The 25,079-nt window shown below is 31.2% G+C and overlaps 1 protein-coding gene across 1 annotated transcript; it reads left to right on the top strand.

Annotated features, from left to right (window-relative positions):
- Positions 1-9,953: 9,953 nt before the first annotated feature.
- On the top strand, positions 9,954-13,381 carry LOC145107367 (putative galacturonosyltransferase 4). The gene is made up of 9 exons (XM_079044237.1): positions 9,954-10,255; positions 10,350-10,384; positions 10,471-10,512; positions 10,604-10,715; positions 10,880-10,977; positions 11,303-11,544; positions 11,654-12,011; positions 12,110-12,685; positions 12,829-13,381. The coding sequence occupies exons 1-9, from the start codon at positions 10,129-10,131 to the stop codon at positions 13,102-13,104; spliced, it is 1,866 nt and encodes a 621-aa protein (XP_078900363.1). The 5' UTR covers positions 9,954-10,128; the 3' UTR covers positions 13,105-13,381.
- The last annotated feature ends 11,698 nt before the right edge of the window (positions 13,382-25,079 follow it).

The raw sequence follows: 25,079 nt of genomic DNA, 5'->3' as shown, positions 1-25,079 counted from the left end.
TATTTATGTTGATGATTTTTAATATTTATATCTCACATAGTTTATGAAATAGTATGATTAACTTCCTATTGGTATTTTGGTTAGATCTAAAACCTGTCAAGTTAACTGTGTTTAAGCCTAATTTACAAAATGGGTTGTACAGGTGTGTCGTTACTTAATGAATAGTTTATACAAATTGCTATTTTTAAAAATCATTAATTGTACATTTGATTTCTATTTTATTATGTTTTTATTTAAACCAAAAGTTTGGTGCAATAATATTTTCTTTGAGATTGTCTTGGGGACAAAATCCTCAAACTAAATAGAAACTTAGTTATTATATGAAATCTTTCATAAACTTGAACAAATCTTATGATTTTATCAAAAGATTCAATTTGTATTTCACTTATTCTTTTGTGATGGATACCCCATAAAATGGATTAAAAATTTCAAGATACAACTTGTATTAATGCAAAATAAAAAGATAAAATTTAACTCAATTACCGATCGTCTTTGGAAAGTACAACTATACAAATATTTTTATATAGAAACAAAAAGTTTGATTTAAATTCAGTCTTAATATTATTGGGATTCGATAACTTCTAATTGACTTGGAGAATAGTTATTTAAATTTAATAATACATATAATTAAAAATAGAATCAAACAATCGATAGCTTTTTTTATAGATAAAAAGAATAAATTAAGTAATAGAATATAGACAAGTGTCATCATAAATACTATCAGACACCTAACTCATAGGTTTCTTAATTTTTAGGGATAACTACAGTAAAGTCCTAATATTTTGGAGAAAGTTTTCGAAAAAGTCCCAAAAAAAAAATTTTGAATAAAAAAACCCAGAAAACCGGATAATTCATTTAATTTAGTTCCTTTTGACCTTTTCAGCAGGTCATCCATGCCACATGGCATGCCAACTAGACGTATGCTGATGACGTGGCATAAGTTGACCTTGCATATGAAAAAATCGGATTTTTTAAGAAAAATGTGTTAACGGGAATAGAACCCATAACCTCTCACAAATAAACAACCCACCTTTCCACCAAGCTAGGACACAGTTTACACATTGTTTCCTCAAATTTGGTATATAACATATTAAAAACATAAGACTATCATTTTTCGAGAAAAAAGAGGCCGTGGGAATAAACCCACAACCTCTTACACACAAACCATCCACCTATCCATTAGGCTAGAAAGCACTTTATTTATTATGTCCTCAAAGTTGATATATAATGTATTAAAAGCATAAGCATTAAATACATTTATATTTATTATTATTATTATTATTATTATTATTATTATTAAAAACGTAAATAATTTTAATATTTTGTAAAAATATATATTAAATATATAAACTTATTTTTTACTTTTTTATATATACTTTTTTACAATTTTATGTATTTTTTTAAGTATTTTTATATATTGTTTTACATATTTTATGTATTTTAAATGTATAAAATACAAAATATTTAATAATAATAATAATAATAATAATAATAATAATAATAATAATATATTTTTGCAAAATATTAAAATTAAGTTTATATATTTAATATATATTTTTGCAAAATATTAAAAGTATTTACGTTTTTAAATATAATAATAATAATAATAATAATAATAATAATAAATGTATTAAAGGTTTATGCTTTTATACATTATATATCAACTTTGAGGAGCATATGCATAGGTTGTCTTCTAGCCTAGTGGAAAGGTGGTTGGTTTGTGTATTAAAGGGTGTGGGTTTGAATCCCACTACCGGCTTTTCCAAAAAAAAAATTGTTTTTTTCATATTTAAGATTAACTTGCTGACGTGGCATGCCATGTCAGCACCCCACATCAGCATATGTCCAGTTGGCACGCCATGTGGCATGGGTGACCTGCTGAAAAGGTTAAAAGGGACTAAATTGAAGGATTTATCCGGTTTTCTGGGTTTTTTATTCAAAAAAATTTTTTTGTGACTTTTTTAAAACTTTCTCCAAAATATTAAGATTTTACTGTAGTTATCCCTAATTTTTATATTTACACTGTTCAAGTTTGAAACTCATATTAATTTAACAGTTATACATTTACAGCAATGTTGATGTTGAATTTGATTGATATGATATTTGTTATTTCCAAAGCCTATAATTATAATATCTCACCAACTAATGCAGGAGAAAGAGAATCTTATGTCTTGACAAAATTATAAGAATGGTCCCTGTGGTATGTCGATAATTGTCACTTTGGGCCAAACAGGTTTGGATTAGCACTAATAGTCCAAAAAGTTTCAATTTGTTGCGAGTTTGGTCCAATTTACTTTGAAAAGACGTTTTTGCCCCTTATTAGTTAATTTTCCATTTTTATTTTCTTACAAAAATTAAAAATAAAACAAAAATAAAATACCCTCCCTCCCTCCCTCTCACTCCCTCACTCACATACACACACACACACACACACTCTCTCTCTCTCTCTCTCTCTCTCTCTCTCTCTCTCTCTCAGGTTGAAAGGAGATTAATGAGACGAAATTCAATCAAAGAAGCTCAAGAAAAGGAAGCATCTCCTCAATCGGAAATACACCACAATTCTCATGCCCTAAATCCAACTTCGTCTGTGAAACCCGCCTTCAAGATCTGTACATCGATTGTGCCAACAGTGCCCGCCGGAAATCGCCCCTCCAGAATCCACCACCGCCACCGTCGTCCTCTATATCATATGTTCCGATGACGACTTCGCCTCTGCAAACCCTACATTGACAAACAAAACAACAAACCCAACTCGGTTCGTCTTTCTTTCTCGGTTTGTCCTTCACCGGTCACCCCCTTTCTCAGATCTAAGTCCCACCCAAATGACGAGTTGAAGATCGGATCGGCGGTGTGTGTGTGTTTGTGTTGTTCTGTTGTAAACTAGATGGATGTTTGTGTTGATTTGTGCATGTGCTCATCAGCTTTCATGTGTGTGTGTGTGTTCATTTGGTTTGGTGTGTGTATGTGTGTATTTATCTGATCTGATATTATGTGTGTGTTCATTCGATATGATTTAGGTGGATATGGAGGTGGCGGATGGTGGTTGAACGGTGGTGGTGGCGGAAGATGTTCTTGAGTGTTCTTGAGGAAGAAGAAGAAGATGGGTAAGAAGATGTGTATGTGTGTGTGAGAGAGAGAGAGAGAAGGAGAGAGAGAGAGAGAGAGAGAGAGAAAGAGAGAGAGTATTTTTTTATTTCTGTAATAAAAAAATGAAAGAAAAGAATACAAAGGGCAAAATCGTCATTTTATAAAAATTAAAGCAAAATGGACCAAACTCGCAACCAAATGAAACGTTTTGGACCATTGGTGCTACTCCAAACCTGTTTGACCCAAAATGACAATTTTCGACATACCACAGTGACCATTCTTGCAATTTTGTCTTATGTCTTCCTTTGGCCTGCCATTATCATCTTTTTAAGTCTTTTTCATTATTATTATTATTATTATTATTATTATTATTATTTTAACAAACCGTCTAAAATCACTTAATTTTATTTTAATCTATTTTAATTAAATCAAACCAATATTTTGTTGACAAATAAAATGACTAATAATATTTTTTTTCAACTGATTTGAAAATAAAAGTTAAACGATCAAAAACTGAAACCATCAGCCATTGCATCTTGAAACCATCCGCCGGAAGGGAATCAATAGCCATCTAGAAACCATCAGCTGAAAATAAACTATTCATCGAAACGAAACAATTCGTCGCCGCCGCATCGCGCGGGTACTCTACTAGGATATATATATATATATATATATATATATATATATATATATATATATATTATAATAGAGGTCAAAACACTTCAACCAAAATTCATTTAAAATCTAATATTTCAAATGCTTTTTAATAATGATTGTAAAAATTTCAACATGTGTTACTTAATTGAATGATTAATAAAAATATTAATGTTTTGAAACTCCTAACTCTTAAACTTATATTATTTAATTTTTTAGTTAACTAAAATATTTTTCCTACATAAAGATAATATTTTTATGTTTGGTTGCTCATATTTGTTTATTTAATTAGAAAACAATGTGTACATAGAATGACTACTTTAATTTCACATAGAAATCGATACCACTAGAGAGGTATGTTGTCTTTAACCGGTGGTAGGAGATCCACATACCCTTTTTAATTATTTATATTAATGCTTAATAATATTTATTTTATATTCCTATTCACCTTAATTTTTTAGGTACAAATTAAAGAAGAGGATTCTCGGCGCACCAACATAAAGGCAAACGTACGCCTTGCAAAATATGTAATTAAAATTAAATATCATATTTACTAATCGACTTATTTTAAAACTCTTGATGACATTTATGTATAATGATATATTTTGTATGACTTCATTCTTAATTTCATTGTTTAATATTTGAAAGTTCATATATGAAACCTTGGATGTTTTGGTGTAATATAAATAGTGTAATACAAAGTTTATTAGTTCAATATTGTTTATTAATAGCTCACTCAAAACAACTTATTTCTTATTTTATCCAAAAAAAATATTATCGGACATAAGAAAAGTAGATTATATTAATGTTATACAAAAACTTATAATATATATTGGATATTATAGCTCACTCAAAACAACTTATTTCTTATTTTCATACTATTTGTTATTTGTTTTATATACAAACTGACATACGTTTTATATATAAATTACACAACTTAAAACGTTCTATAAAATCATCAAAAGTTGTAGTATATATTTTTTCATACTACTTTGTTTTTTTTATACATAGGAATCAATATTTGTTTGATATATAATTTACAAAGCATAAAACAGTTTATAAAATCATGAATTAATAGGGGAAATAACTAATGATATAAATTTATTAAAATTAATAAAACTAATATGTTAACTATAGAGTTTGTTTTGCTGTTGACATTGGTTTTACATGTATAAATATTAAATCAGAATTTGTTAAATGTTATTATTTTAATTAAATCATTATATTCACGCGCAACGCGCAGGGATTCGACTAGTTACTCTATAATTACACTTAATTAATTGTAAATGAAATTAGTTAATTTGGTTTACAATAATTTATGGGAAGTGAAGATATTAAGGGATGCAATTTAAATTAAATTTCAAAAAAATAAAATTATGTATTTTACAGTATCTTTTAATATGATTAGTAAAACCTGGAGATTTTTTGTTTTTTTATAAAAATTTAATTACTGGTTGTGCATTCTATAAAAATATAGTATAATAAATTTTTTCATATTGGAAATTACTTACGTATTAAATTCTTAAATAATACAAGAATATAGTATAATATATTATTATCAAATATGCAATATTTATGGTTAGGAATCAATTTATTTTTTTTTAAATAAAACTTGTTATACATCATGATCTTCAATTACATCTTCATGTATTAAATTACTTACGTATTAAATTCCCGACTCCTTCTTGATCTTCAACTACATCTTCATGATTAAACTCAAGATCAAAGTCACCCATCATTAAATAATCTTCTAAATTGTTTAATACTATCAACTCATATACTATGGACTCCACCATCAAGTTGGTAACTTGGACTTTCTACACTTTGGAAGTTACAATCAACACGCTGACTTGGCACTGGTTCATCTCCATTATCCTCATTACTCTCTTTATTAACCAATCCCTTAACATTGTCCAAATTACCCTTACCCATACCTTCTTGAGCTTTAACTACATTTTTCATGATTCATTTCAACATCAATGCCACCCATCATTAAATAATCTTCCAAAAATGGTTCAAAATTATCAACTCCTACACTATGGACTCCAAACATCATATTAGTAACTTGGACCTTCTACACTATGGAAGTTACAATCAACATACTGGCTTGGCATTGGTTTATCTCCACTATCCTCATCAATCTCTTCATCAACCAATCCCTTAACATTGTCCAAAATACCCTTGTTCACTTATTCTTGAGCTTTAACCACATCTTCATGATTGAACTCAACATCAAAGCCACCTATCAGTGGATAATATTCTAAAAATGGTTCAAAATCATATACTCTTACACTATGGACTCAATAATGTGGATGCACAACTATTGTGCGGACGTGTGGACAATGTTATTCTATAAGAATTACTAAAAGAATAAGTTGTTTAGTAATGTGAATACGTTCAACCTCACACAATTATTATCATTTCCATGCATTCTCGCTAATTCTTATTCATTTTTTGTTCTCACGCATCGTTTTTCACTCATTTTCATTCTTAAAAAATTCGACTCAATAAACATACCGACAACATTCTGACAGAATGAGAATAATAATAAAAAGTCTATAATAACCTTATAAACGATTTAATTAGTGAGAATGCGTAATAATGATAATAGTTATGTAAGATTGATCGTATTCACATTATTAAACAACATATTTTCTTTGTTATTCTCACAGAATATCATTGTCCACACGTCCACACAATAGATGTCAATCCACATTTGAACCTAGCTCTCTCTCTCTCTCTCTCTCTCTCTCTCTCTTCACACACACACACACACACACACACACACACACACATATATATATATATATATATATATATATATATATATATATATATATATATATATATATATATATAAATCAGTTTTGCAAAAATCTCGACTATGTCTCGATTAATCTCCGATTAATCCCTAGGCGCTACTTGACCGATTAGAGGGCGCCTAGCGATTAGTCCTTGCATAGACAATAAGTGAAGCAGTAGAACCCGATGAAATTTCAACACTTTAAAGAACTTATATCTCAATAGAAACTATTTGAGGTATGATTAGTGTTATATTAATCATATTAACCTATTGTGTTATGATATTAGTGGTATTTACGAACTTTTATAAGATATTAGTCATATTTAATTTTTTTTTTAAATTCAACAAATTAGCAATTAATGGTCCCCGATTAATCTCCGTCTAGCCGATTAATCCCTTAACCCAATCCACCGACTAGCTAACGTTAAACGATTTTTACAACCTTGATATATATATATATATATATATATATATATATATATATATATATATATATATATATATATATATATATAATTTCAATAAAAAAAATTACATATGCACCTAAACATGTTATTTTTTCTAATTCTTTTACTTGTGTCATACTTAACATATATGTCAAATTTCATGTCCAAGTTGTATTTGGATCAAAGTTGTTTAGTTCTCTCTCTCTCTCTCTCTCTCTCGAACGACGAGATGTATTATTGGTCATTCCTTTTAAAATGTTATTTTTATCAAAAAAAAAAAAAATGGAAACTCTGAAAATTTGTATTATTTTATTTTCTACAAATTGATATTCATATCCATGTAACTTTTTATATAAAAATAGGATTTTTTTTATAAAAATTGTAGTTATATGTATTATTCACATATGTTTATGGTTTATTCGCGTGTGAATAAAGAATGAAACAATATAATCACCTCTAAATAATATGCATGGCGAGAGTTTTTATAAAATACAAAAAACTGCATTTTGAAAAAAGATATTATATCGGAATACATGTACATTTATAAGAAATAAAAACTAATGAAATTGGATATATTCAGTTATTTTTTAATATAATAAAATATTTAAAACTATGTGATCGAGTTTCGTGTTTGCATTCTCAATATTTTGTTGTTCTCGTTTGAACTTTATATATATATATATATATATATATATATATATATATATATATATATATATATATATATAATGTTCGAACAAGAACAACAAAAGTGCATCATAAGTATTATGTGAATGTGAGAATAAATTCTAGCCACTAGATTTAAAAAAATGAAAGGTTGTGATCTTGTAGTACATGGTATTAACATGGGATAACAATTACTCTATATTTACACTTAATTAATTGTAAATGAAATTAGTTAATTTGGTTTACAATAATTTATGAGAAGTGAGGATATTAAGGGATGCAATTTAAATTAAATTTCAAAAAAATAAAATTATATATTTTACATTTTAAATTAATTATAATATCTTTTAATATGATTAGTAAAACTTGGAGATTTTTTGTTTTTTTATAAAAATTTAATTACTGGTTGTGCATTCTATAAAAATATAGTATAATAATTTTTTTCATATTGGAAATTACTTACGTATTAAATTCTTAAAGAATACAAGAATATAGTATAATATATTATTATCGAATATGCAATATTTATGGTTAGGAATCAATTTCTTTTTTTTTTAAATAAAACTTGTTATACATCATGATCTTCAACTACATCTTCATGTATTAAATTACTTACGTATTAAATTTCCGACTCCTTCTTGATCTTCAACTACATCTTCATGATTAAACGCAAGATTAAAGTCACCCATCATTAAATAATCTTCTAAATTGTTTAATACTATCAACTCATATACTATGGACTCCACCATCAAGTTGGTAACTTGGACTTTCTACACTTTGGAAGTTACAATCAACCCGCTGACTTGGCATCGGTTCATCTCCATTATCCTCATTATTTTCTTTATTAACCAATCCCTTAACATTGTCCAAATTACCCTTACCCACACCTTCTTGAGCTTTAATTACATTTTTCATGATTCATCTCAACATTAAAGCCACCCATCATTAAATAATCTTCCAAAAATGGTTCAAAATTATCAACTCCTACACTATGGACTCCAAAACATCATATTAGTAACTTGGACCTTCTACACTGTGGAAGTTACAATCAACATAGTGGCTTGGCATTGGTTTATCTCCACTATCCTCATCAATCTCTTCATCAACCAATCCCTAAACATTGTCCAAATTACCCTTGTTCACTCATTCTTGAGCTTCAACCACATCTTCATGATTGAACTCAACATCAAAGCCACCTATCAGTGGATAATCTTCTAAAAATGGTTCAAAATCATCTTCACTAAGCCATAATCTAAAGAGTAACCAGGGATACATAAATTGCACTACAAAGTCTGCTCATTTTGGTACCCTAAGCCTCAAACCATGTCATCAAGTTCATGTACTGAAAAGAGGCAAGTGTCACTGTATTATGTGTATGATATAGTACCATCAATGTATTTTCTTCCTTGTGGCTTGGTGAAGATACCACTATAGTATATCTTTAACGTGAAATAGTTTTTTAAATCCTTCTGCGGTCGCAAAAAAAGAGGGTAAACGCAATGTAAGTCTTTAATGAACACCCCATAAAAGAAAAAAACATCCTTGATTGTATAACTATACCACATTCAGCTTGCAAGTCAAGTTTATTTGTAGTCTTTTCACGCAAAGCCCATATTGTGAGGACCACAGTCGATTCCTTACCAGTAAACCCTAAAAGTTTGAAATTGCGTCCAGTAATCGAAAGAAGATGAAATATGGTTTCTTCGGAGATGGACGAAGGATGTTGACTTGAAGAGATGATAAAATACGTTGAGGCATAACCATTTCCCTCGTTTAATTACATGTGAAAAGTTAGAAGACGCATTTGTCGTCACCTGGTTTGCATGTAATTAGATAGCAGACAAAAAGTAACGGAGGGAGCCAAAAGGACTATATGTGAAAAGCTTTTAAACAACATGGACCCTCCTTGAGGATAAAAAAAGTTAAGGATTGAAACTCACATTATGGAAACCACATGGACTATTTATGAAGTTTTGTCTAATATTATTTACAATTCGTAAAACAGTAAACATATAGTTGGACACAGAAGACTAATTGCCGACATCTTTTCTCGGACTTAACGGACAAAAAAACGGAATGGGCCAAAAGGACTATCTGTGAAAAGCTTTTAAACCACAGGGACCCTCCTTGAGGATAAAAAAAATTAAGGATTGAAACCCACGTTATAGAAACCGCATGGAGCATTTATGAAGTTTTATCTAATAGTATTATTTACAATTCGTAAAACAGAAAACATATAATTGGAAACATATTATTTATCTAATATTATCTAATTGGCGACATCTTTTCTGCTTTGACGTCCCAAATCCTCTTAATTCGTATCCACGTCCTTCTCTTCCATCGCTTTCTTCAACTTCTAAGCTGCAATTGTTGTTTTTGTACTTATGTTTGAAAATTTTAATCCAATTTAAATATAGTTGGGAAGAATGTGCATTCGGATTTCATTGGCTTCACCATAGAAAGTTGTTTTTCATGTCCTCTTTTGGAAGAGGGAAGATGAAGATGCGGCTGAGAAAGCCAGTGCTAGTGTTGCTTTTTCTGACAGTTGTTGCCCCCATTGCGCTTTACACCGACAGACTCGCTACATTTTCTTCATTTTGTACCTCCCCTTTCTTACTCTCAGATCTCGAATTTCTTATTTACAGCCATCAAATCTCTATTGTCTGACCTGTTTCGTTCTCTTCTTCTTGCAGCTACATATGAATTCATTCAGGAGCCTTCAAAACTGGTATATATTTCATCCCTCAATTTCCAATCTCAATTATATCGAATTCATTGTTTATGATCCTTTTATTCATCTATTTTTACCTTCAGTCGTTGCATCGAGATGTCAGGCCCCTAAATTTGCATCCTCAGGTAGGTAACATTACTAAGTTATTATGTTTCTGAATTCGGATGTTTCCTAATATGTTCATTTCGCTAACCTTTCAAATTTATTATGTTTCAGGAGTTATCTGCATCACAAGAACCATTTGATGATGTTTATTTGGAAAATTTGGCTAGATCTATTCAACATCCTGATGGTGAAAGATCCAGGAAAACTAGAAAGCTTAATGAAGGTTATTTCCTTACCTTTTTCACTCAGCCCTAACCCTAATCAAATCACATTTTGGTCATGTTTAATTCTTAAAACCCCATAACAAAATCGCTAACTCCTTGAGTAACCTTTTTCATACTTTTTATCCACTGCATCATAAAATTTGCTTGACAATTACTTTATCAGAATCCAAAAGACAAAATGACAACCCCATCAGGCAAGTAGTGACGCTTGAAGAATTGGCTGAAAACAAGGAAAATGACAAGTTGAAAGCGACTCAAACAGTAAGTTAATTAAAAAGTTCATTACTTTCTTGGTTCCTGTGACGGGTGACCCACTAAATTATTAAATAACCTTTTATATTTATGTTGGAATTAGCTGTACGTAATGTGGGCCTATGGGGCATAATATAATATGTTCACTAATTTGCTAGTATTGACTTGAATCCTTATGGCTAGCGGAGTGAATATTTTCAATATTGAACCCGGTGGCTTATAACTTATAAGCACTCACATATCGGGAAATCTTGTGTTTCTGAGGTTCTTTATGAATTATATATAAAACCTATTTGATGCTTGGAGAATGATTTTGTGTTTTATGACATTTTAGGAAACCAAAAAAGAGGGAAAATCCATTGAACCTGCAAAAACCAAAAGCAAGAAAGCAGATGAACATGTTTTAACAGATACCCGTGTTAAGTATCTGAAGGATCAGTTGATTAGGGCAAGAGTTTACCTTTCCCTTTCAGCAACAAGAACAAATACTCAATTTATTAAGGAACTTCGGTTACGTATGAAGGAACTTCAAAGAGCACTTGGTGATGCAACCAAGGATGCAGATCTACCAAAGAAGTAAGCCTAATTTAAATTCTAAGGCTAAATGCAAAAATACGTTGCTATTTCTTTCATTTAACCTTATTTAAATATATAATTGCGTTATATCTTGGGGGTATGAATCTAGTGCGAATGAGAAGCTGAAAGCAATGGAGCAGACACTGGCAAAAGGGAAGCAAATACAGGACGATTGCACTGCTGTTGTAAAGAAACTGCGTGCCATTATTCACTCTACAGAAGAACAGCTGCGGGTCCACAAGAAACAGGCCTTGTTTCTGACTCATTTAACTGCCAAAACTGTTCCAAAGGGTCTCCATTGTCTTCCCTTACGCCTTTCAACCGAATACTATTCTCTTGATTCTTCTGCTCAACAATTCCCAAATCAAGAAAAACTACATCACCCCAACCTCTTCCACTATGCATTGTTTTCGGATAATGTGTTGGCTACTGCTGTAGTTGTCAATTCAACCGTTTCCAATGCAAAGGTACATTATTTTTTTTTAACCTATAAATTATAATAGCAATGTGGTTATTCCTTGAAATCGACTCAATGATTAACATGAAAGCATGTTGTTTGGAGCAGGATCCTTCAAAACATGTGTTCCACATTGTGACAGATAGGCTGAATTACGCAGCAATGAGAATGTGGTTTCTTGCAAATCCAGCTGGCGAGGCCACAATACAAGTTGAAAACATCGAGGAATTCACATGGCTGAATGCAAGTTACAGCCCTGTCTTAAAGCAATTGGGTTCACAGAACATGATCGATTATTATTTCAAAACACGAAAATCCGAGTCCGATTCCAATCTGAAATTCAGAAACCCAAAGTATCTGTCAATCATGAATCATCTTCGGTTTTACCTTGCGGAGATATTCCCAAAGCTTAGTAAAGTGGTGTTCTTGGATGATGATATTGTGGTGCAAAAGGATTTGAGTGGTCTTTGGTCTATTGATTTGAAAGGGAAGGTGATTGGTGCTGTTGAGACATGTGGGGAGAACTTCCACCGGTTTGATCGATACCTCAACTTCTCAAATCCTCTGATTGCTACAAATTTCAATCCACGTGCGTGTGGATGGGCGTATGGAATGAATGTATTTGATTTGGAGGAATGGAGGAAGCAAAACATCACTCAGGTTTATCACTCGTGGCAAAAGTTGGTATGTGTTTGATTCATCAATTGCAATAAGCAAGAACTAAGAAAATATATATATATATATATATATATATATATATATATATATATATATATATATATCATGTGATTGAAGTTGTAGTAACATTTGGATTTGGTTGGGTGCAGAATAATGAGAGACAACTGTGGAAGCTGGGGACGCTGCCACCTGGCTTGATAACATTTTGGAAACGGGTATACCCGTTGGAGAGGACATGGCATGTACTTGGGCTTGGGTATAACCCGAGTGTCAGCCACAGGGAGATTGAAAAAGCTGCTGTGATTCACTACAACGGGAATCTGAAGCCGTGGCTGGAAATAGGGATTCCAAAGTTTCGAGGGTATTGGAATCGGTTTCTGGACTATGATCAGGCTTACATGAGGGATTGCAATATGAGCCCATGAGTAGATAATAAAGAAGCAAATTTATTCTTTTATTGTTGATGTTGATTAGTTTCCTCGAGTCATGCATATTTTATGCTGTTTGGTATGGGGTGGAGAGCAGATGTATGTGTAAATGAGAAAGTTGGTGTTGGAGTTGTGTAATACTCTAACCATCTTGGGTTTCAGTAGTTTTAGTTGAACCCAAGAAAAGACGATCTGTATGTTGTATTTCTGTATACTATTTATATATCTTTGTATTCCTATGGGAGAAATGCAAAAACTAACAATATATTTTCAATTTTTTTATTATAGTATTGTATTTTAAGGCTAACTTTGTTGTATGGTTATGAATGTTGGCCATTTAAAGAGCACGAGAGGAAGATGAAGGTTGTGAAAATGAGAATGTTGCGATGGACTTATTGGACAGGGTTACAATCATGTCAATCAAAAACGTGTTGAGAGCTGCATCAATCACAAAAAAATTAAGGGAATGAAGATTAGGGTGGTGCATGCATGTTTGTAGGAGACAGTATACGGTTGTATTTGAGGGTGGAGACGATCATTGTAGATGGTGTGAGGAAGAGAGATCACCGAGAAGGATATGACCTCAGATAAGATAAGACAAATAAGACAGACATAGTTTAGAGGTTTAGTATCTATGCAATAGACTGGTATAAGAGTAGTCTAGACACTAACTTTCTTTCCACTGTTGGTGGATGTTGCTCAGTTTTTTATTGCCTTCTAAGTTTTGCTTCCTACTTCTCATTAGCAACTATAGTCGCTATTTGTGTACAACTTCTGGCTACAGCAACTTACACATGCTCACATGCTGACAAGTCCTTTATTTTCAGCCTTTTTGTATGTGCATATTTCTTGTTGCACACTATTGGTTATCTACTTAACTCTTCTCGGTGGACTGACGTTTTATTTGTAAGATATGTCTTATTTTTCTGCTCATCCATGCCCTCCTTTTTCCTGTCTTTTTTAGTTTTATTGCTTCTATCTGCCTCTTTTACCATGTGTTACATCCTACTAGTTATATATATATTTTTTAATGGGCCAACGTTTAATTTGCAGATCATAAACATAGGTACGGGATGACTCCTTACCTTTCCTTGCTTCCATATGGGACTGCGCAATTATAGGTATCCAATTAGACCAAATGGTATACCGACGAGACGAGGGCCATCATGGTATACGTGGCCACGAAATTGAGTCGTGCACACTACCCCGGCCATTAGTGGTCGGGCGTGCTCGTGTTCCGGACGACGAAATCAAACAGCCAATCAGGCCCTCTCTCTCGATTTGGAATGGATGTAGCCGTTGAACGACAATTTTTTTTTTAAACAACATTTTATACCTATAAATACCAAACTTTTAACCCTAATTTCTTACAACATTCTTTTCTTTCTCTATATACAAAATACACACAACTTTTTAACAACCATCAAAAATGGATCCCAACCAAAATACCCCCCCCCCCCCAAAAAAAAACTTTATAAATCGCAAACCCGATAACGCTTTTGCGTTAGATACCGCCCCTCGCCAATTCCCGACCATGGAATCACCTGCAAGGTGGTTTTGTCAATTTGCTTCAAACCGGTTTCCCTATCCAACAAACACCACTTTTCCAACAACAATACCAACCTTTCCTGACCTTTCAACAACAATTCCACCAATTTCAATAATTCCAACAACAATTCAATCCACAATCGTCACAACCACCTCATTCGCCGGATTTCATTTCGGAAACGCAACCTTCACCACCACCTCAACCAAAAAAGAAGAAAGGAAAAAAACTGGTGCGACCCAATACTACCCAAGAAGGTGGCATGGACAAAAGAGGAAGAAGAAAAGCTAGCGGATGGGTTTCGGCTTCCCAAGACCCAATTGAATGAGATAATCAAACCTTCAATTGTTTTTGGGAGAAAGTTCGAAGCGTGTTTTATGCGTTAACGGGAAGTGAATCTCGAAATCCTGATCAAATTAGCTCCAAGTGGCGCGATATTCGACTAAAATGCACGAAATTTGGAGGAATTTACAACAACCTCCAAAACATACGCAAAAGCGGGTCAAATGATTTTGATGTCTTCAAGGCGGCCTTGGAACAATTTGAAAAAACAACGTCAACCCGCAAAACTTTTTCGTACGTGAAAGCGTGGCTAAAATTGAAAGATGCTAAAAAATAGATACAACAAACGGAATGAACTTCACAAACCTCTTCTGGTTTTCAAAGTGTTCAAGAAACCCTGATTCAACTTCCCAATAATCGGACAGACGAACACACATTGACATCAACGATGATCCGCTCGATCTTGAAAGCGAACAACCTCTTCGTCGGCCTGTTGGAAGAAGTAAAGCAAAAAAAGCGGCTTCGACATCTACGGGATCTAGTGTTATGGATCATTTTGAAGACAAATTTGATCGATATGTGCAAGTTCAAGAGAATAAGGACGAGATAATGAATCGGGTGGAAAAAAATGATTGATGCGCAAACGTCATTTCAAGAGGCACAAGCGACACTTCAAACAAAAACCCATATGGAAATCTTGAAAATGAAAGAGGACAACCTCGAAGGCGAAGATTTGGAGCTTTTTCTCGTGATGAAAGAGTCTGTTCGAGTCCGACGTAGGAATAAGAGGTAGTGTATTTTAGTTATGTTTGATATTTTTAGGTTTTTTATTTTTATTTTTTTATTTTAATTAATGTAATTTTTTAATGTAATGTGGTATTTTAATTTAATGAAAAAGTAGTAAGAATTAAATATAATTAAAAAATTGAGGTGAAGTGGTGTATTTATTGGTAAGTATCTCATGGTTAGTGGTAGAGAGTGTGGTGATGATATGACACCCACCACTATATGGTAAGTATAACAGATCACCTTATAACAATAAGTAAATTGTTACCTTTTAAACCAATTATCTCATTGCTATTTTGATAAATTTTTCGAAAAGATCTGATAAGAAATAATGTCAAAGTGGAGTGATAGTAATAAGAAAAAAAAGTACAATGTTACTAAAGAATAAAAAGAAAGGTTTTTTTCTCTACACACCACCCTAATACACCTACCACATACCGGTCTTTTAAAAAATTAAATCTTGAAAATTCTGTGTAGAATAACTCATAAGATTTTGTTTTTCGGCCTCCTTTAACCTAAGGGAGGAAGGAGTCATAGCGGGTTGGAGGAGGAAATGGATGGACGAGATGAAAACAAGAGAGAAAGAAATGGGTTTAGCGGTTTGAGGACCCCGTTGGGGAGACAACTTAAAGAAGGAAAGTTGGAGAAGATGGGGTTGACGGTTTTGGGGTTGGACGAGTTCGATACTCTCCGCCTAGGGTTTAGCGGTTTCGGCGGGAGGAGGGAAATGAATCTTTCTTCCCTAAAGAAAAAAACCTCCAAACGCCTTTCTTTGTGTTGGTAAACCACGCTTACTTTTTTTGTCTTTTTTTTTTCAATGATTTCTTTGATTTTTTAAGATAGAAACGTTGTTGTTGTTTTTTTTTAAACCATGTTTAATATAATTTATTTATTAAAGTGTTTAAAATATAGTATATTATAAAAAATAAATTAGATATTTATGTTATCTTTTAAGAATCACTTCAGTTTAAAATATTGTAATTGATAAAATTAGAATATATATATATATATATATATATATATATATATATATCAATGTTGCAGAAATCAGGATTAATCGTTTGACGTTCTCCAACCGACTAGGATTATGGGTGTTTGACGGAAATTAGGGATTAATCGGTTTAGCATGATTAATCGGTCAACAAAAGTCAAAAAAAGTAAAAAAAAATTAAAAATCAATTTTTTTTACTCCAAAATTTTAAATTTTCAAATATTATACCAAAATATTCATATTTTCGTATTTTCAAATTTTCAAATTACAAATTTTCTTATTTTCTAGTTTTGAAGTACTTGTTTTTCTTAAGATATATTAATCTTTGATTAATTTTAATATTTTATTAATAACCTATGGTCCCCGATTAATTCCCGATTAATCTCCGCCAAGATCGATTAATCCCTTAACCCCAATCGATCGTGAAGCTACCGTCGAACGATTTTTACAACCTTGATATATATATATATATATATATATATATATATATATATATATATATATATATATATATATATATATATATAAATTTTAATTTTGCATTACTATACAAATATAAATTTATAATCATTATTATCAATTTTAATTTTAACAGGTTATTTTTTTTATCCGAAAACTAAACATATATAAAAGTTATTATCATTAAAATTTCAAGGTTTGAAATCGTAAAAGGTTTAATCAAAAATTATGTGAAATTAAATTGTTATTTATATCTTTTTATTTTTGCATAATTACGTTTCTTATTTAGTATCTAAAACCAATTACATAACCTTTTTATTTTTGCATAATTACCATCTTAAAGAAAAAACTTGAATTTAAGATAAAATTAATAACCGTTCAAAATTTTTTAATAATAATATAAAAAATAATATTATTATAATAAATATATAAATTATCCGGATGTGGAGAGATTCATATGTTTACTCAATTGCAGGAGAAGAGTATCGAGATTTTTGGCAGGATTTGTGGATCGGAGAGGCTCCTCTTGCTGAAACTGTTCATAGAATTTATGATTTGGATACTGTTAGACAAACTACAGTTAGAGATCGTCTAACCTTGGGGTGGGATCCTGTTACTTTCAGACGCAGTCCTAGAGGTGGTATTGAGTAGGAGCAGTGAGATGCTTTTATTTCTCTTTTCCAAGATTTTCAATTGCAATCGATTCCTGATAGATTGGGTTGGTCTATAGATGTTTCAGATACTTTTTCTGTTTCCTCTGCTCGTTGGTTCTTAGATGAGAGTATGCTTCACTCTGGAGGTGGTGAGACTAGATGGAATAATTGGGTTCCCATCAAGATCAACATTCTTTTATGGAGGATTCAGTTACTCAGTATTCCTACTAGAGAGAGACTATGTCATAAGGGAATCATGGTGGACTCGATTTTATGCCCTATATGTTCCCGTTCGGTGGAATCTATTGATCACCTCTTTGCAGATTGTATTGAGTTGATGGAGATTTGGCCGCCTATTGTTATTTAGTGGGGAATTCATATTCCGACTCAGTTTAACGTTCACATCCTTATTAAGTGGTCAGATTCTGTTGCTTTGGGAAAGGGTAAGGAAAGGTCATTGATGCTGTGGTTATGACATCTTTCTGGTGCATGTGGAATTTTCGTAATTCGACAGTTTTTGGAACGGTTATGCCTAGCAAATCCATGCTTTTCGATGATATTGTTTATAGATCCTTCTTTTGGAGTTCTAATAGGTGTAGTAAAGCCAATATTAGTTGGAGCTCTTGGCTTCATAATCCGGCTTATGCCACTTTTTTATTGTCACGATTTCTTTCTAACATCTTGCTAGTTTTTTAATAAAATATTCCGCCATTCCGTATATATATATATATATATATATATATATATATATATATATATATATATATATATATATATATATATTAGGCACACCTAATACCGTCTAGTCATGTCTTTTTTGTATTAACTAGTTAGGTGTATGTCAAAGTTCGACCAAACACCAAATTAAGGAATTAATCAATTAAAAAGTCGCTATGTATCACTTTAAATTTTGATACTAAAAATAAACACATTTATCATTTACGTAATTTACAAAAACATTTAATTTATTGTGAATGTCTTTTCTCGTTAAAAACATTTCAGTTACTGTGAATGTATTTCCTCATAGAATCTTGAAAATGAAAAAGAAATAAAAATGGGAAGAAGAATTAAAAAGCAAAAGTGAAATATTATAATAGACGTAATATGACCCAAATCAACTTTAACTATGGCACCCTGGTTTTGGGGTGCAATCATTTTAGTGCTATTAAATTCAGTATGATTTAATCCAAGGGGCTTCAGCTATGTGCTCACTTGGTTAGAGTAGTGGCTCCCCATAGGGTAGGTCCCAAGTTCAAATCCAAGGGGCTTCAACTAGGGGTGGCCAAGAGAAGGCTCACAACGTCGTTCGGGAGGCGTATCCGAATATTTCACCAAATGGTGCACCTTTTTAAAAAAAAATCATTATGATTTACTTAGAAGCTATTTGAAAAGTCCTAATATAGGTGTCATTTGAGTTCGAAGAAGTTGACATTTCAAGAATATGAGCCTAAGGTTTGTGACTTTCACTTGACACCACTGATCTATTATCCTTGAGTTGGACCATAATTACATAATAATTTGTGAATCGGGTTGAAATGTGAAGGAGGAGACTTATTTTGTTAAGAAAATCACAGCCAGGGTACCCTTTTCATTTAGCCTAAAAGGGAGGAGTAGTATTGTGCATATGAATTAGTTTTAGAGACTTAAACGATAGGGTTGGCCATCTCCTTCATCTAGAGAAGAAAAATAGTAAGTTTTGATTCTTAAGGGTAAATCGAAGTCTTGAAGTTTATAGTGATGAAGATGATGATTATCAATCCAGTTAATGGATTAAGCTTGTTAATGATGTTAATTAGGATGGAATTATGGGTTTACCCTTTGGATCCATCCTAAGTCATTATAAATCGATTTGTGGGTGTTAAAGTCATGTTGGATGAGTTTATTGGACATTTTTAATGTTTTTGTACGAAATGGTGTTGATTGACCAATTACATGATCGAGTGATTATCCTTTTGTAGTTTGCACGGGTAACTTATTGTCCTGTACACAACTCACAAATTTCTCTTTGTTGATATGGTGGTCATATGTTTACTTCCCACTTCCTTATGAACATGTTATGAGTGTCTATGAGACAACAAAGATTAAATAAGCTTAATGAATCCAATTACCAAATTTGAGGTTAATTATTTTTAGTAATTTGGCTTAATTGTTCATTTGTATGTGTTCTATGATCCTTCTTACACTTACAGGAGCTTATTTGAAGATAACATTTACACTGAGGTGAGTACATTACCATATTAACACATGTACTTAATATGACAAGGCACTTTCCAATTTTCCTTTGATTGAAATACTATATGTATACCTTGAGGTCTTTTAAGTATTTATAAATGTTTCCAAGACAATGAGTTTTCTCATAATCATGATCATGAGCGTCCATATATATTGGGTGGGAATTGAGACTATTGTGTTCGAACACTTTTGAAGATTTGGATATTCAACCTATGAAGTTTTAAAGTTGTTAATGACATTCTAGAATGCCTTCACATGTTTTGAGCCTTGCAAACCATTCACATTGTTCATGTGTAATGGTTCACATGTAACCTAGTATTTTTGAAGTTTTTATTATAGGAATCTATATGTATAATGTGTTACGTGTTATTTCATATGTATGCTTTGTTTAACCATCATATCCTTGGTACACTTACCTTAGGAGTCCTTTAAGAGCAAGGCACAAAAACTTTGTTATATATATATATATATATATATATATATATATATATATATATATATATTGTTGGATGTTTTGATAACTAACACATAAACGCGGAAGCATAAGGATCTTAAGCTCGAATCTGATTACAAGAAAGCTTAATCAAGAAAGAACGATTAGATACCTGATTTCATTATAATCTTCAAATCTGAAGAACTAGGTTGGGTTTTCCAGTTGATCTCAAGAGCTCTCTCTAAAATCCCTCAGCAAACCTTAAACGAATTTACATGTGTATTTTCGAGAGCATCGATCTCCTCCTCATCACATGTATTTATAGATGGAGATAAACCCTAATGTGAGAGATGGAAGGAATCTTGAGGATCTTGAGTCAAGGCGGGAACTCAACCCACAAGGTAAGTAAATATTCTATAAATCGGTCCATCAACAATTTATACTCTTACCATAGTAACTGGATTTAATGATAACATTACATATATATGATGTGGTCCCATAATTATCTAACAATCTCCCACTGGACCACGAATATATAAATGTACATATAACTGTATAAGCGCTTTAATGAATGTTATCATAATATTGGTACCCTTAAACAATCTCGTCCACTAATCATAATAGTATAGGATCAAAGCGGTCTTCGTTACAATTTACGTAACTAAACCTATCAATGGTCACATATACATATATAACTAACGACATAGATTAAACGTGATGTGTGGTTTTGAAATCTAAATAGATTTCCAACGAGTTCCTTTTTAGATTGAAGTGAGATCAAACTTCAAATAAGTGCAACTAATAATGGAGTTAACCGAATTCTTAATTTTGTACAGAAAAACATACTTGTTCTTAAACAAGACATAGAGCACCATAAAAACTCCCACTAAAACCAAATATCACACCAACGTGTGTAGTATGCTCATGAAAGACCTAGGGAGGTAATCCCTTTATGAGCGGATCCGCTTTCATGGATTTTGTTCATATGTGCTATATATATTTCCATTTTGCACTATTGTGTGAACAGAAGAAAACTTTATGTCAATATGATTGACTTAATAGAACTTCTGTTGTTGGAATATAACATTGCTGACTTATTATCAAAACTTTAGTGGTCTTTCAATACCAATAATGTGTAGCCTCGTGACAAATTTCCGCAACCATATTCCATGCTACAAATTATTCTGCCATTATGGAAAAAGCTACCGAAGTCTATTCCATGAAATGACTCATCATGCTAATATATATAAAAGTATCCTGATATGGATCAGTAACTATTTTGGCATCTAATAAAATCATATTCTTAACAAAAATGATCTCTAAAACATATGAATTTCTTATAGTTGAGCATATAGCCTTTTGTTATATATAGATATCTCAAAATCCATTTGGTTGCTTTCTTATGATCTAAACTTGAATTTTGTAGATATCTGCCCAAAACCAGAAAGATAAATTTACTCCCACTTAATCTGTGATACACAAAATCATCTACTGTATTTACCTCAAAACCAAAAGAGATAATAAGTTGATGAAAAATGTGGTACCACACATAGGATATCCAAAGTTGAGGTTGTTGAGTTTGTGTATTCTGAATAGGAGATTGAATAACATTGTCGATTACTGATTCATAATCTGCATACTATCGAAAGCAATAATAGGAATCAAGATTGATTTTTCCTTAAGGACAATGTTTTAACCTTGTTTCTCCCCCAAACTCAACATCCTCAAAGAATGTTGCTCTATCCAAAATGCAAGGTCAATATCCATGCAATTGAGAACTAACATAATGCCCTCATTTTATTCCTTAAAATTAATTTCATTGAGTACATAAATCATAAATGTGATCAATGTTAGCAGATATAATACCATAATTCAAACATAAGCAAATCTATTTTTTATGCTCATTAATCCATAAATTGTAATCAATAAACTCAATTTATGACATCTTTACAAGGTATCAACACAACATTAATATCAAGTCTTTGGACAGTAATACTAACTTGCAAGAGATATCCTTGTTTTAGAGATAAACATTGATAATAAATCATGTCAATTAACAAACCCCTATTTGGATTGACTTATTAATCACATGGAACAAAAAAAAATCACCACATGTTTATCACCACATATATGTTTATTTGGCCAAATATCAGTCTACCTTTGGGTCGGCTAATATCCGCATTAATAAACACATAAACTATAAATTTTGATAATAAGAATTGACAATATATCATATCAATTAATAAGCCCCTCTTTGGATTTACTTATTAATGACATGTAACCTAAAAATTGTCGCATATTTATCATTAAACATGTATTTATCCGGCCAAATATTAACCTACCTTTGGGTCGATTAATATCCGTATTAATAAACACATAAACCATAATATTTAGATTCTTAGAAAATTAATATTTACAAAAAAAAGGGGATCACTTTGGCCATATATAATGTCACTAAATTTTCCTAAGAAAATAAATAACAGCATAACCGAATTTATTGATAACCATAAATAAAAGACAACCATACATGAAATGGTGTCAAATTGATATATAACAAATGATGTTATCTAATAATTTCCTTAAATGCCCCACAATATTTTAGGCCAATTAGATTATGAAGATAATGACGTCAACATAGTTGTGTTCAGAAAAGACAACAACAATAAAATAAAATCAAAATCTATCATAATAATATTCTCATATAATCGTATTTGCTAAAAATTGATCATTATGAAATCCTCTTGATATATACAATGATAAAAAAAATAAAAATAAAAAAAGGATTCCATACCTTATTCAAATTTCACAACTAAATAAAATAATTATACTTGTACATACAGTGTCATTATTGCTTAAAAAAATAAACCTTCACTATGTTCCGACAAATGTACAAACACAACTTTTAAGTACAAAATAAAAGATACGCCTATTAAATTCTTATAATGAAATTATTAAATGATGTCAGAAAATACAGACCTTACACAATTAAAATGGAACTTATATGACTTATTATATCCATATTTAATTCCTAAAATAAAAGGAATGAAGCCATACTATTAATTATTGAAAGTGTCAAAAATCATGAGGGTTTGCAAAAGTATGATAAGCATTTTTGTTAATAAATAAAAAAAATTATAATAATACTAAAAACCAGAGGCATATATGACATATATGTCATGCATGCATACGAAAAACCCAAACAAAGAAAATATACGGTTGACATAGCCCGTTTCTCTTGTTGACGATCAATTTACACGGATATACTTAATTTAAAATATTCACACATATCCTAATCAACCTAAACTTAAATTTCTTATAATAGATTCGAGTAGGCTCTGATACCAATTGTTGGATGTTTTGATAACTAACACATAAACGCGGAAGCATAAGGATCTTAAGCTCGAATCTGATTACAAGAAAACTTAATAAAGAAAGAACGATTAGATACATGATTTCATTATAATCTTCGAATCTGAAGAACTAGGTTGGGTTTTCCAGTTGATCTCAAGAGCTCTCTCAAAAATCCCTCAGCAAACCTTAAACGAATTTACATGTGTATTTTCGTGTGTGTCGATCTGCTCCTCATCACATGTATTTATAGATGGAGATAAACCCTAATGTGAGAGATGGAAGGGATCTTGAGTCAAATCGGGAACTCAACCTACAAGGTAAGTAAATATTCTATAAATCGGTCCATCAACAATTTATACTATTACCATAATAACTGGATTTAATGATAACATTACATATATATGATGTGGTACCATAATTATCTAATATATATATATATATATATATATATATATATATATATATATATATATATATATATATATTGTTCTTATGTATATTGTCTAATATTTCTAACCTTGTTATTACTCATTAGGCTTGCTAAGCCTAACATACTATTTTGATATGTGCTCAAGTTAATAGCGGTCTTATAATGACATTTTGGAGATCGAGGAGCTTATGAGGATTTTTGTAAAACTTTTTGAAACATTTGAAATAAGTAGACTTTGTTTTAATACTTAGTCTCGTGTATTGGTTGTGATGCCATCATGTACTCTTTTTAACAACTTGTGTTTGATAAAAAAAACTTTAAAGCTTGAGACTTTTCCACAAAAAATATGACTTGAATGGGTTTTAGAACTATTTAAATGATGTTTTGAAAATCCTATTTTACCATATCATTTTATTTTAATTTACTTTTATTACAACATTGTACTTTTGAAATATCTTAAGATATTGTACATTTAAAATTCTACTGATTGTAACAGGGTAATTATTTTAAAACATAAATGGCTACCTATTAGTATAACTAAGTTGATTTTTTAAATCATAGTACCCAAATTATAAATAATTTGAAAATACAATGTTGTTAAAATAAAAAATGAATATTATGAAGAAAAAAAAAACTTTTTAGAAAGTACAATACTATTTTCTGCATTTAGCACTTTTGTATGTGTGTGCGATAGATATGAACACGTCAAAACCCTATTTAGAGTAGTACTGAATGACAATTTTTTCAAGTATACCACCCGGCAACCAACAGTGCTACTCCTTACGATGAGTACCACTAGATTAAATTCG

This window comes from Lactuca virosa, chromosome 4 (assembly GCF_052849685.1).
Source record: "Lactuca virosa cultivar CGN04683 chromosome 4, Lactuca_virosa_CGN04683_v6, whole genome shotgun sequence".
Lineage (NCBI taxonomy): Eukaryota > Viridiplantae > Streptophyta > Magnoliopsida > Asterales > Asteraceae > Lactuca > Lactuca virosa.
Note: the sequence above shows the minus strand (reverse complement) of the source record. Positions and strands in the feature narration are given on the sequence as shown.